Source organism: Polypterus senegalus, chromosome 11, assembly GCF_016835505.1.
Source record: "Polypterus senegalus isolate Bchr_013 chromosome 11, ASM1683550v1, whole genome shotgun sequence".
Lineage (NCBI taxonomy): Eukaryota > Metazoa > Chordata > Cladistia > Polypteriformes > Polypteridae > Polypterus > Polypterus senegalus.
The window spans coordinates 68,540,803-68,554,809 of NC_053164.1; the positions used below are offsets into that span (position 1 = coordinate 68,540,803).

The 14,007-nt window shown below is 37.0% G+C and overlaps 1 protein-coding gene across 8 annotated transcripts in view; it reads left to right on the top strand.

The window, feature by feature from the left end:
- Positions 1 to 14,007, top strand: part of rgl2 (ral guanine nucleotide dissociation stimulator-like 2) — an 84,187-nt gene that overhangs the window by 61,678 nt on the left and 8,502 nt on the right. For all 8 annotated transcript variants that reach the window (XM_039768931.1, XM_039768933.1, XM_039768929.1 and 5 more), the window contains 7 exons: positions 155 to 239; positions 610 to 696; positions 1,091 to 1,123; positions 2,118 to 2,239; positions 8,698 to 8,790; positions 9,493 to 9,658; positions 12,383 to 12,619. In XM_039768931.1, the coding sequence (XP_039624865.1) occupies positions 155 to 239; positions 610 to 696; positions 1,091 to 1,123; positions 2,118 to 2,239; positions 8,698 to 8,790; positions 9,493 to 9,658; positions 12,383 to 12,619 (823 nt within the window). The remainder of the gene's footprint in view (positions 1 to 154; positions 240 to 609; positions 697 to 1,090; positions 1,124 to 2,117; positions 2,240 to 8,697; positions 8,791 to 9,492; positions 9,659 to 12,382; positions 12,620 to 14,007) is intronic.

The following is a 14,007-nucleotide window of genomic DNA, read 5'->3' on the forward strand; positions in this document are numbered from 1 at the left end:
GTTTGAAGCACTAGTTTACGAGCAGAGACACACAAAACAAGTCCTGCATGACTGTAAATGAATAATGCATCCAATATATTTAAAGATTTATTTACTTGCTCTCTTTTTTATTGGAGCATTGAACTTACTTTCTTTTGTACGTTTGTTTTTTTAGAGAAGCAGTAAGAAGCTATGAGGAATTGGCTGACATCTTTTCAGACAAGGACAACTATTCCCAGAGCCGCGAACTGCTGAAGGAGGTAATAAATCTTTACCTTTCGTCTGTTCTTTTTTTCAGCCATTTACCACATGGGGAAAATCTTTTGCCGAGACTTCTGAGGGAGGCAAGGTGAGAGACCCTGGCCTTGACCTACTTCAGAGAAGTTAAAATGGTCCACTTTTTCCCTTAAAGAGCTAAAGCTTAGCATTCAAACATATTCCTTTTAGGAGGGGAAATCAAAGGTTGCAAATCTAGATCCCAAAAAACTGGGAAAGAAGCGACCTGGGGTGAGTTTTAACAAATTATGCATGTGGGTCATATTGCTCCACCTACAGTATCTACATTTCCTGTTTTATATGACTGCAGAGACTCAAGTTAATGGCTTGTGTGTGTGTTTTTATTTTAAACAGCATGCAGTTCACGGGACAGTGCCTTATCTTGGAACCTTTCTGACAGACCTGGTCATGCTGGACACGGCAGTTAAAGATCACCTAGAGGTTTGCAAAACATTTCTACTTACCACTTTGCAATGAGCCTTGCATCAGTTGCACTGCCTGACTGTAGATTTTTTCTTCTGTGTAATCCCACTGTATGCTTATCTCAATTCATCATTTCCTGCTTCAAAGGGTTTTTTGTTGTTTAAACGAACTTCACTTCCTTATGCATTTTAACAGAAGCATTTCTCATCATTCTGAGCCTCATTGCCATTTAGTCCTACTTGTGCCTCTGTTGGCACCTGCTACCAAGGAAGCTTGTTTGCAGAATACAGTGTTCATCCACCAAGTATTCTGAGCATTAGAGGCCGTAGCTAGGCAGTGACAGGCACCAGTTATTTGATTGTAATATAATACAATGGGTAGATGTGTAAAATTCTTTTTTTTTTCTTTTCAGAATGGATATATTAATTTTGACAAAAGGAGGAAGGTTAGTTTCTTTCTTTTTTGTTTATGTAGTTCTTTCATTAATCCACTTTCTCACAAATAGAAACTGTTAAAGTCCAGGTTTAATCAACCCTTAAATTTATTGGGATTGTCTCATTTACACGTTATGCTGGTTTGTTGGGTTGACAGTGTTCACACATATCCAGTTTCAGGTAAGTCTGAATAAGATCTTCAAACACATCAAATTCACCCTTTCTTTGAGATGCAAAAATGTCTTTTGGTGAGTAGCAATGGTCAAGGTTTGTTATTGTTTATGTATTTATTGCGTAGTGTTATCTGAAAGCATACATTGACAGCATAGGTGAAGCTATTCATGGGAAAGAAAAGGAGAAAAATAAGTACTTTAAGTTTTAAGAAGCTCCATTTCAACCAAGTTAATGCTGCATAACCCTTAATTCGCTGCTGCTTCACTTCACTACTGCTCGTGGTGTGTATGAAGCAGATGACACTAGGCTGCTTATGTTGTACACTACACTCAAGAAGTTTCTCCTTGCTCTGAATGGAGAATAGTTCAGTTTGACAGCTTTCAAGTAGCTTGCCTATAGAAAACAAGAAAAATGTTATAGACTTCTCAATGTCCTCACCCTCATTTTATTGGTTTACTTTTGTCATCATTCTCATTTCATTGGTTTACTTGCCATCAGCATAGGCAAGTCTTACAATTTGGGATCTACATTATCCATGTTTAACATGAGTTTTCTTGCTTTTTAAATGCATAAGCTTAGTGGGAAATTCCCAAGTGTTGTTGAGTTGAGTTTACCAGGATACCTGATACACATTGCTTTTAGGATAGTTTTGTAAATTACCAGCAATCGCTGGCATATGTGCAAGGGGTTTCTGATTCTTTTGAACAATGACTTTTTTATTTTATCCTGTAGTTATAATCTTTTTAATATGATTTTAGGTATTTTATTATGTACTGCTCAAGTTTGTGTCCTGAAGAAGACTGGATGTTCTTCTTTTTGTGTTTCTGGCAGGAGTTTGAAATCATTTCCCAGATCAGACTGCTGCAGTCCTCGTGTAAAAACCTTGTCTTTGAACGCAATGAAAACATTTTGAAATGGTTTGACAAGATACCTCAACTGAGTGAGGCTGAAAGGTTGGTCATTTTAAAGTGCTGCCTTGGGATGCTATGTGATGGTAAATGTTTTAATGATTTTGCCTCCCTTGGTATCTCTTGGGCAAACACAATGATAAGGGAGAACTCCATTATCAATTTGTTTTTGCAGTCCTATTTGAGAAAAACAAACAAAAGTCACAACCCTTTTATTGGAATGAGGGCATGCTGTCTTACTTTATATTTAATTTTTTAAGATTTATGTCAGTAAGTCAGTCAGTCAGTCAGTCAGTCATTTTCCAATCCGCTATATCTTAACACAAGGTCATTTGGTTTGGGGGGGTCTGCTGGAGCTAATCACAGCCAGCACAAGGGCGTAAGGCAGGAACAGACCCCGGGCAGGGCGCCAGCCCGCCGCAGAAGTTTTATGTCAATCTTAAAAAATACTTTCAACGTCTATAATTTTGTTTGTTAAAAAAATTTAAAAAAAAGACATGAGATGCCTTTTTTTGTCTGATAATCTGGCAAGCTTGTCCAAATGAAATTGAAATGAAATAATTTTCATTATTTCCACATACAGCATCCAAAATCATCTGTAGTCTTTTTCTTTTAGTTTGATACAGTATCGGCAAGATTTTGTTTAATTATCCTTGTTATTTCTACTAAAATACCTTCCATTCGTTAACGAATATTAGAATTACCAAAGCCAACAAAAAAACTTGTAATTCCGTCCCACCTTATATCCTTTTGCACCTCTCTGTCAGCGTCTTTTGTCTTCTAAATGTGTCAATAAGCACAAGCAGCCTGCTATACCATCCCTCCCATCGCCTCAGAACGGGCAAGAAGTTCTCCCAGTTCCTGCCTTGATTGATTATCTGGGAGTGAGGTACCCAGAATTGTAAGGGGAAATAATTTGATGTGTGTTTTGTGTCTAGAACAATCTATGTAAACACATTGTTAAAACAGAAACGTTTTTCATGTTTTAGTAATAAATAAAATGCAGACATGAACTGTATAATGTGTGAAGGCTGATGGCCAAATATCAAATAAACACTTTCACAAAAGGTGCAAGTACAATATGACCGCTTCTGTGGTGCTGTGGTTACAACTGCCGACTTACAATCCAGAGGTCGTGAGTTCGAAACCAGCTCCCCCGCACATTTACTGTTTTGAGTAGTGAGCTGCTCTCATTGTTAATATTATACTAGGGGGCTCCGCCCCCTGCTCACTTCGCTCACCCACCCCTGTGTTTGTTTTACCGGATATACAATACAATATAATTTATTTTTTGTATAGCCCAAAATCACACAAGAAGTGCAGCAATGGGCTTTAACAGGCCCTGCCTTCTAAAGGCCTGCACAGCCTTGACCATCTAAGAAGACCAGAAAAAACTCCCAAAAAAAAACCCTTGTAGGGAAAAAAATGAAGAAACCTTGAGAAAGGCAGTTCAAAGAGAGACCCTTTCCAGGTAGGTTGGGCATGCAGTGGGTGTCAAAAAGAAGGGGGTCAATACAATACAATACACAGAACAGAACAAATCCTCAATACAGTATAAAAATAAAAATTCTAGAAGTACGGAGTAGAATTTCACATTAGATGATATCACATAATATGATTTGGATTTGTTTTTATAGAGTCCTGGAGACCTCATTCATCAAGCTGCCTCCACCATTTGGCCATTCCACAGCTGAAATATCACTAATCCAATGAAAGGACACCTCTTTCCCACGATTCCTGAGATCCTCCATCAGGGATGACTTTACCTTAGGCAGGCAATATACAATTTAAAGAGATTGTTATTTTCTTGGGAATTGTTACATATGCATTATTTTCACTTTTACTTTAAAAACTTTTGTAAAAACAATACTTGTCCTTTATTTCTGGCCCCGTGCTTGGTTACATCTCTTTCTTGCCAGATGTATAATGCTGCTCGTGCTGTGTTTTAAGAGCTGGGAGCACATGATGCTTGTCTGGCAAATGCATTCCAGTAACTGCTAGGTTAGATGCCTGTGGACTTGTTTCAAATGATGGCTCATTGCCTGGTCTCGCGTGACGTTGTAAAAGCAATACTTGTCCTGTATTTCCGGCATCGGGGGTGGTTAAATTCTATCTTTCAGGATGTATAACGGCCGGGTTGGGTAAGCTGCTGTCGTGCTACCCTTCGATCTTTTTAAAGCCCATACAGCTGCTCTCCTTTTTGCTACTTTGTGTCGCTGCTGCTCGCATTAGGATCGCTTCTCCATGATCATAAATATACACCTGCCCGAATTGTGTTTTCTTTGAAATTAAACTTGTTGTTGCTTTAACTGCTGCAGGTCCACAGATTCTCAAACTGTATGTTCCATTATTGTGTAAATCTACGTTTTGTGCATTGAATGATGCGAATGCGAAAAGATTTTGTTTTTGGCTCTTTTCCTTTTATTTCTGACCTCGCTTTGTCCTGATATTTTTTCAATTATACCTGGTCCTGATGATTAATTTCCTTTTTTTTGCGCTAATACGATCTTTTATTCATTGACGTTTCATTTCTAACGTATTGTCCTTTTATATGCTTTATTTGCACTGAGACACCTGTATCTGTGTGTGCTGCTTCCCTTTATACTATTGATTTTTTTTTTTTTTTTTTGCCCATTGCTTTCATCTCACGGTTCTTTTATTTGTCTTTCGTGATCTTAACGTGAAGATCACGTATCGTCTCCTAGTCATTCATTCCACAGGATTTTTTTTTTATAATAGAGAGACAATAAAAACATACATTTGATTTGTGTCTGTAAAAACCGGTGTAAATTTATAAGACTTGTAAAAGTTAGTGGTTTTTTTTCACTTTTACATGTACCATAAATTTTACACCAGCTGTTACAGATTCAAATTAAATGTATGTTTTTATTATATAATGTAATGTAATAATAACAGCAGCTCGCTACTGAAAATAGTAAATTTGAGGAAGACCTGGGATGAAACCCGCAACCTCTTGATTATGAGGCAGCAGTCCTTACCTCTGCACCAGCCAAGCTGATAGGACTTTTTTTTTTGTATCAATTGAGAGTTGGGCTTCACTTTTTACATATTGCCAGTAACATGTACATTGAACAATATGTTTTTGAATAAAAAATCACTTCTTTTGTTGTGCCTTTTGTGAACGTGTTTATTTGATATTTGGACTTCAGACTACACACACTATACACTTCACCTCAACATTTTGTCAATTATTACTAAAACATGAAACAATTTTTTTAGTTACGTATTCAACATTACTTGCCTCACATTTCCTGTCATCTTACATTTACATAGATCATTGTAGACATGGAACACACATGACATGCACGTATTCCAAATAAAGATTTATTATTTACCCTATACGAATCTAGATACCTTTATTTCCAGATACACGACTCTGAGAATTTTGCGTCTCACTTCAGCAGCCTCGGTGGGGGATGTGATAGCAGGCTGCTTGCTGCCTGTGCTGATTGACACATTTGCAAAACAAAGATGTGTTGCGAGGGAATTTAAGGTGGCCCGGCATTACAAATATTTTATAAGCTTCAGGGATTCTAGTGTTAAAGTACATCTTGAATTCTGGAAAATGGCCCTGGTGCCTGACACATTTGAAATGTGGAAGAAATCCATCTTTCAAAACTTGTCAGCTAAATGATCATAATACTTTGCTATTAGGTCCGCTATATACTAGTCTACTACATACTTAATGTTGTGGGTAATTACTAAATAGGTGTAAACATTTGCTAGATAAGTGTCCCATCTGCTGTTAGCACTTGGGTTGTAATCTGTGCTACTGGGAATGTGCTAGCATGAACAAGGAGCATGCTACTTATTAGTAAAAATTATGAAAAAATGTTACTCCACTGTCGTTTATATTATTAGATTAACAATGTGCCTTTGAGTGAATCACACAAAAAATTCCAGGTATTAGTAGAAAACCAGTTAAAGATTAATGTCATTGCCACTGCTATAACCATCAGTCTGCGTGTTTGTTAGTTTTAGACCTGAATGTGTCTAGCAGTACCAAAAGGAACCAGCATTTCCCACTCCTGGCTCTAAGAAGCCCCAACTGTGTCTGCTTGTAGCATTGCAGAATACATGGACCTAATAGAAAATAATCTGCATTGCCTGCTGGTTTTCCACAAGTTTCAGAAAAACTTTATAGTGACTGCTGTTCCGTTCAGCAGTTTGAGAGGTAGTGTAAATTTAAGAAGATGCCAGTTAAAAGTTTTTGCAGTGGTCAGTGTTGCCAGGTCTGTGGTTTTCCTGCCCAATTGGGTTATTGAAAGTTGCGTTTTCTTTGGGCTGCTTTTTTGAAAGCTCTAGTATTTTGGACTTTTTTTCAAACCCCCTTCTCCACCTTATTATTATTGTTATCTCCCTGCTTCTTTTACTTTTATTCATATATCCATATATCCATCTCCGAGGGTGACACCCAGAGCGGTGCGATGATATATACTCATTCTATCACTCTCAAATTTCTAAGGGGAAATTCTCAACACCACCCCTCTGCAGTGTCACTTTGTCAGTGACTGCTGTTGGGCTAGATTTTTGTGCCACTGTTAATTTTGAGGTGTGCTTGTGGCTATGCATTTTTTAAAGGCCTGGCATCCCTAGCAGTGGTACTATGACACCTGCCTGGTGGTGGTGTGCCAGGACAGTGCTAGAGGAAGGGAAAGCTAAAATGTTTCCAACAAACTTCAACAGGAGTTGATCCTGTGTATGACAGGTGGTGAAATCTGGAGATATAACCAGAAGATCTTTCATTTGCCCTAACCACTCCTGAAATCTTCTGGTTTTAACTGCACAGTCAACACTAATGGCAGTTTTATGTTACAATACTTGTGCAGGTGCCAGTTGGAATCAAGTATAGCATTCTCACAGAAGTCTGGCTAAACACCCTGAAGATACCCAGTGTACAATGTAGCACCAGTTGAAAGGCTTGGACTTGATGCCTAATTTCCTTTACCTTTTCACTTGCATGGATGCAACCCAAATTCTACATCTGTTTTGTTAAGAGGAAATATTGACCGCATGATTTGCCCCATTCCAGCAGTGTATTTTAACATTTAAGAAATCCCAAACCACTAGATTTAATATCGGTAGAAACAAAACACTAAAGGAAGAAATTTTAAACTTAGTGCTATACTTGGATAAATTTGAGAAATATATAGGATTTCTTGCTTTTAAGATGTCTACCATTTTTTCCATATGATCTTCACAATTGCAGCATGAGGGACTGTAGCTTCCATAGACTACTGTAGCAGAATATGAATGACTGCCTGCTAGCAGTATGTTTTGAAATTGAGGGAAAACCTACCCTGTGTGCAGAGGAATTGAGGGAAGAACTGAGATGCACACAAAACCTGGGGAGGGGATAGCCACGCCATGTTTACTACAGCCTTACCCTACCTATTGTATGGCTTCCCAGAAATGGTAAAAAAATAAAACTTAAATGCAGCATGCACCTCAGTCCAGAATTCAGCCTTTAACACTGCCTGCCATCTATTAAAGACATCAAATTTGTGACTGAAATAAATCATGTATAATTGCCATTGCTTTTAACCATGATATAATAATAAGTTATACAGAAAAAGTGATGGAAAAGTTGAAAGTGTCTGTAAATGTATGGTATTAATTATTTTACAATATTAATTGACTTTGGTAAGATGAAAACAAAGTTTTGAAATGAAAAGTAACCTTGCCTCTACTGCTCCGCTATGTTTGACTAAGTAAATTTAAGAACGGTTATCTATGATACAGAGGAGGATTTTGTTTTACAGGCGCCATGTTTTGCTTCAGTTTTCCCTCATTTAGGAAAAACACTGCACAAGGTGTCTGTGCTTCTGCAAAGTGCTTTTGGCGGTTTAACAGTTTATGCCGCCTGCTGGCAAAGATGTTGGGTTTGGCTGAAAGCAAACAACTCTGACATTCTTATTTTCATATATGTAGAAGGAAAGCGTGCCACTTTAGCATTGTGAATTGGCAAATTAGAAGTGAAATCATTTTTGGAATGATGCAAAACTTTTAGTTCTGTGTTTGTAGCATGTTTATAAAATATGAGTATTTGCAGAAAATGCTGTTTTTGTGTTTATATGATGGTATTGGTTGTAAAATGTGTGATTCACTATGCAATAAAACCAATGAAGTCATCTCCTTTGTTTTTGTTTAAAGGTTGCAATCAAACAGGCCGTGTTTATAAGTACTGTAGCCTGCAAACATTCCCATTTTTTAATATTTACAGGCTCACTATTTTGCATAACCGTGTATAAAATAAATGTCTTTATTGTTGTATGTTTTTTTAATTTACGGAGTACACTGTTGTGAAATGTGTAGCAGGGCATCCTTATCATGTATAAGCTTAATGTAAAATAATGTTAAAACATCAATAAAGTAAATGTGAATTATCATAAAGCTGTTTTCTTGTTGAGGTAAGAATATACTGTACAGAATTCTCTTACTGGAGTCAGATCATCACAGTGTGCTGTGTTTTATCTTTTTAGTTACAAGCTATCATGCGAAATTGAATCACACGTTGAAATAGCAACCCCAACAAAAGCCATGAAACCAACTGTTGTAATCACACATTGCACTGAGTAAGTGAAGTCTGATTTTCTATTTGTAATGGAGCATTGGTAAAGAGAGACAAGCTGGAAGACACTTAGCTGTCAGCTCTCTAGTGTTGTTGATAATTTACTTATGCTGAGTCAAGCTTGCATGAATAAATTATTTTACCACTGATATAATAGAATTAACAGTAATTAATATAAGGAATATCATTTCTCAGTCTTTATGTACGTATGTATGATATGGTTGCGTTTATAGTGTGTTAGCCACCATTGCAGCTGTAGACCAGCATTTCAGTTGACCGTTTATGCCTCATACAACCACACCATGTTTGCTGTAGCTTCATCATCCCCATTGCCTGGTTTCACAGAAAATGGGGAAAAATACTGAAAATGTAGAAACCCCAAGGATCAAACTAAATGGCCATGTCTGAAGGACTTGTTAAGTGAACGTTTGTTGGTAGATTCTGTCAAATCTCAAGGTTTGTGATGTCAGCAATGCTACAAAAAAAATGTCCATAATATTAGGAAAAATGATGACACGCCTACTGTATCACACATTCATGAATTGTAGTTAAAACCGTCTGTATTACAATAATATATACTGTTACTAGTATGTGTAAATATTTATATATAGTGTATATGTATAGTATTTGTATAGAGCAGAATGTTTACTGTGTGTTTATATAAAAAAAAATGTACAATTTTATTTTTTCTGTTTTGTTATTTTAGCCTCCTGACATCTATTGCAGGCACAGCTATGCCAATGGGATTTGTGACCTGGGATAGGCCTGGATTGGGGACACCAAGGACTTCAAATGAAGGGTCTCTCGAGTCCCCATCAACTTCAGATGGACAACTAAAGCCAAGTAACCCCCTGCTGTCCAGACTGACTAAGGTAGAGTAAGGCCAAGAAGTGGCTCAGGCAGAGAAGCCATCTGTTCTTAGTTTCTGGTGGCAAAACTCTCATAACACATTCATTTTTGCAAGATTATGCTTTTCAAAGCTGCAGCATGTATGTGTTACCATTAGGAACCATTTACTGATTTTAGTGATCCAGAAACGTTCAAAATCACTTAAAATACAGAAGAACAAGTATGATGTAAAGGTTCGCCTAATCATTTTTTAGAAAAGGGGATGAAACAGTTTAATTCAAAGGCCACAGTTTAATATTAAAAATTTTTTATATAAAATTTTTTTTTCATATTTCAAAGAGTCAGTCTCAGTGTTTTGATTGCTTTTTGTTTTATTCATTGGAATGGCTCTTTTGAAGAAATCTGTGAGCCGCTAAAGATGAAAGAAGGCTTCACGTCTGTTAGTTTATTGCACATTTCTAGTGATATGGCAGCAATTACAATTTCCCAACATAGGCTATTAGGCAGAAAGCTTACACCATGATGAGTATCGCTGCCCCTTGATTTCTGGTTTGATATTCTCTGGATAAAGTCTGAATGCTCCTTTTGTACTCTTGTTTATTTTCTCCGGCTAATCTTTACTACAGCATCTACCGTCATCTCATTAAGGGCTTATTCTTGGCTTAGTATTTAGTGCGGTGATTGCAGTTCTGTGATCCACACACCCCTAAAAAAGGAACAGCAGATTTGAGGGATTGATGGATAAATGTATAAACAGTCAAAATACAAAAAAAGTCTGTTTCCTTGTAGGGTATGTACTGTATAGGGGTGTGTGATATTGGGGGGAAAAAAAAAAATCTCGATATTTTCAGGGACTTTGACGATAACGATAATTCCAAGATAATGTAATGTATTATTTCAAATTATATTGAATTATATTTTTGTCCTCTATAACTTTACTTATCAGGTCTTTTTGTATTTTTAAACGTCATAATAAATAAGATCAATTTAACCTAAACTGCATTTTATAGAGGAACCCCAAATTCCGCACCAATCGCAATATGAAGCCTATGCCCAAAACAAGGTAGCCTCTTCCAGTTATTAATCCGTAGTGCATTGACAATGCTAGCCCAGCTGTCTTTTGTCATGCAAACCATGCGGTCTTCTCGCAGTGACCATGATGCCAGCGCATCTTTCAGACCTTGCGCAATGATGTGTGATCTTGTGGGAAGTAGGATGTTTGCAAACAAAAGCTTTGCAGTTGCCAGTTTTCGTCAATGAAATGCACTGTCATAGAAAGGTATGGCTTGGATGTTCGGCTTGACCATAAATCCGTTGTTGTGGCAAAATGTGAAACCTTTTGCAGTTTATGCGTCAGAGTTTGGCGACACAAATCATACAACTTAGGCACAGCTGTTTGACTTAAATATTTTTGCCCAGGCAGTGTGTTCCTTGGGTCTAAAGTATTCAATAGCTGTTTAAAACCATCTATCTCAACCACTTAAATTGGCACCATATCTTTTGTGATGTAATTGGTGACGGTGTTTGTTATGTCACGCCATCTGTTGCTTTTCTTGTCGTAAGGCACTTTTTTGCAGAATGAGTCCGCTAAAGTTTGCAGTGTGTTTTTGTGTTTGTACCTTGGTTACTTTAGACTTGTGCTGGACAGTTGGCTCCTTAAGCTTTTCATATTCTTCGTATTCTGTGCGGTGGTTAGTTCGCAAATGGTGAAACATGTTAGATGTCGAGCTGTCTTTAACGGCAACAAATTTACCACATAGCTTGCAGATTGCCGTCTTTTGAGCAACATCAGTCTTTTCAAAACCAAACCACTGCCATGCGAGTGAGAATGAACGATGTCTGGCAATTAACTCTGACGACGTAGATGGCATGGCTGTTCTGTCATCTGGTGCTGTTTGTTCACTCATTTTGAGGCAGGGAGCGACGCTAACTTGCGGATTGCTGGACGGACGTTCACGCCTACGCAACTCGCTTTGCGCAAGCTATACTATACTGTTGCATTTGTGAATGAACTGTTTTTTCTGCAAAGCGAGTTACATACTCGATAATTTAATTCCGCACATCGTTAAAACAGCAATTAAGATATAATCGTAAACGATGTATATCGCACACGCCTAGTACTGTACCAGCGTTTTTTATAACAAACAAGCAGTGTTTAATATTGATACAATAACAGGGTTATAAACTATTCATTCAGCATTTTTTTTTAAAAACCTGAACGGATTTCTAACAATACAGAATTTACATTCATAAATAAATTCTAAAAGTTCAAATGAATTCTTCATGTGATGATTTACAGTCCATGTTCCCCATTGTGCACTGGTATGTCTTAAGGACACCAGTCCCGGTTAAACTAGTTAGACCCAACTCCCCTTTGACATTACTGTTCAATAAAGTTCTGCCTTATACCTGATACTTACAAAGACTGCGGTCGACATTAATGTGATCCCAGCAGCTTGCGATTATGGTTTGAGTGGCTGCACTATTTGTAAATCAATAAGTACTTTACAAAGTAAGCTTGCATGTAAATAGAATTAAATGCAGCTTTGATTATACGTGGAACAGTATACTGTAAAACTGCTAAATCAATGAGTAATAACAACTACTTGAAAAGTAACATTTAAGGCAGTTCGCCAGTTTATTGATATGTAGTATATTTAGTGATATTTCTTTGTTTATAAAAATTTGTTCTGTAATATTTGTCTTTTTGAATCTAATACTTCATTTGCCTGTAATATTTTTCTCAGCACACAAAGTCACCATCTGTGTCGAGCTTAGACACTGTAGTCTCCACACCCACCTCTGTACCCTCTTTGCCATCCCCACCATCCACTTTGTCTCCTCCACCTTTTGTGAAATCTCACCGACGGTCTGCATCCTGTGGCTCTTCTGCTCCAGTTGCTGGTCAAAAGGCAGAATCTGATATCAGGATCATCCGAGTGGGTATGAATTTGGAGGATGGCAACATGTACAGAAGTATATTGGTAAGCTAATTGCACTGTTCATATCTAACAGCTTAGTATGCTACTGGAGTATACACAAGTCACATGAGATGGTCTCAATGTTTTTAGCATTTTTGCAAACTTGCGTATTGACAGGCCAAACTAAAATGCACACTAACAGGTGTCACCATTGAGTTCAGCCTTTGTCGTAAAGGTAATCGTGTGCAGTAACCGCTCACTGGGGCTCTTTTCATGTTAAACCAATTCAAATGGCTCACCCGTCATATATTATAGAAGGAGGAGCGTAACAATGTAGACACCACGTGTCATGAGCACTGCCTGTTATTTCCTACTTAGATGCATTTTTAACCAGGTTGCATTTTAATTGTGTATTTTATAGCTGACCTTACAAGTGTATCTGGTGTTTTCAAAAAAAGTCAGTACTATCTGACATGAATGTAGCTGCATTTCAGTGGTTATGCTTTTGATTGCCTTATTTATGGAGTAAATTAAATATTGACTAACATAACTAAGCAAACAGTTTATTAAAGGTTATTTTATTACTCCAAGATGAGAACTACCAAAACCATGCATTACCTTTAAACTGTTTTATGGGGGTAATAGTGTTTTAAAATTTGGAAAAGGAATGATGCGACTATAGAAATACAAAATATTAAATATCCACTCACTATATATCTGAAGAAATAAATTGTACGTCGTTCTAGGTTTGCGTGTTACAGAGCCTCTCCCAGCAGCATTGAGCACAAGGCAGTAAAGCAATACCACTCATTATATATATTTTACAGTATATCTAAAGTGCTTACCAATCTATAAGTATACAGTAAATAAGAAATTGCTAATTATTCAGCCTTTAAATGAATACTCCACATAGAAATGATATATATTTTTTCAACTGTTACTTACTTACTTACTTACTTACCCTGTGGTGTTTGTAGTGGTAGTTGTGCTCTTGTGCAGAAGGAGATCACAAGGATACAATGGGCTTCAGTGGGGCTAACACTAAACAGCAAACAATATTACAATATCTATAATAAATTATATTGCATAATCCAAGTTATTCATCCATTCGTATGCTCACAATGTGCATTAGATTTTTACAAAAATATTGTTAAATCTGAAAAATCGGAGCATTGCATGAATTGGAAGCATTTTCACTCACTAACTGGACAAGGGTCCTGTCATAATTTTAATTGCTGTATGCCATTTGAATGCACTTTCTATTTGTGCACAGCTCTGATATTCCAGAAGTATTTACAACTGAAATAAACTTTGTAAAAGTTAATTATTATGATTTTTAAATATAGTAATTGTACTGATGTGTTCATATTTTAAGTAGAATATTTTTTTATAATCCTCACTGGTCATACAGACTTCTCCCTTCACCATAGTTTATCAGCTATTGTCTACTG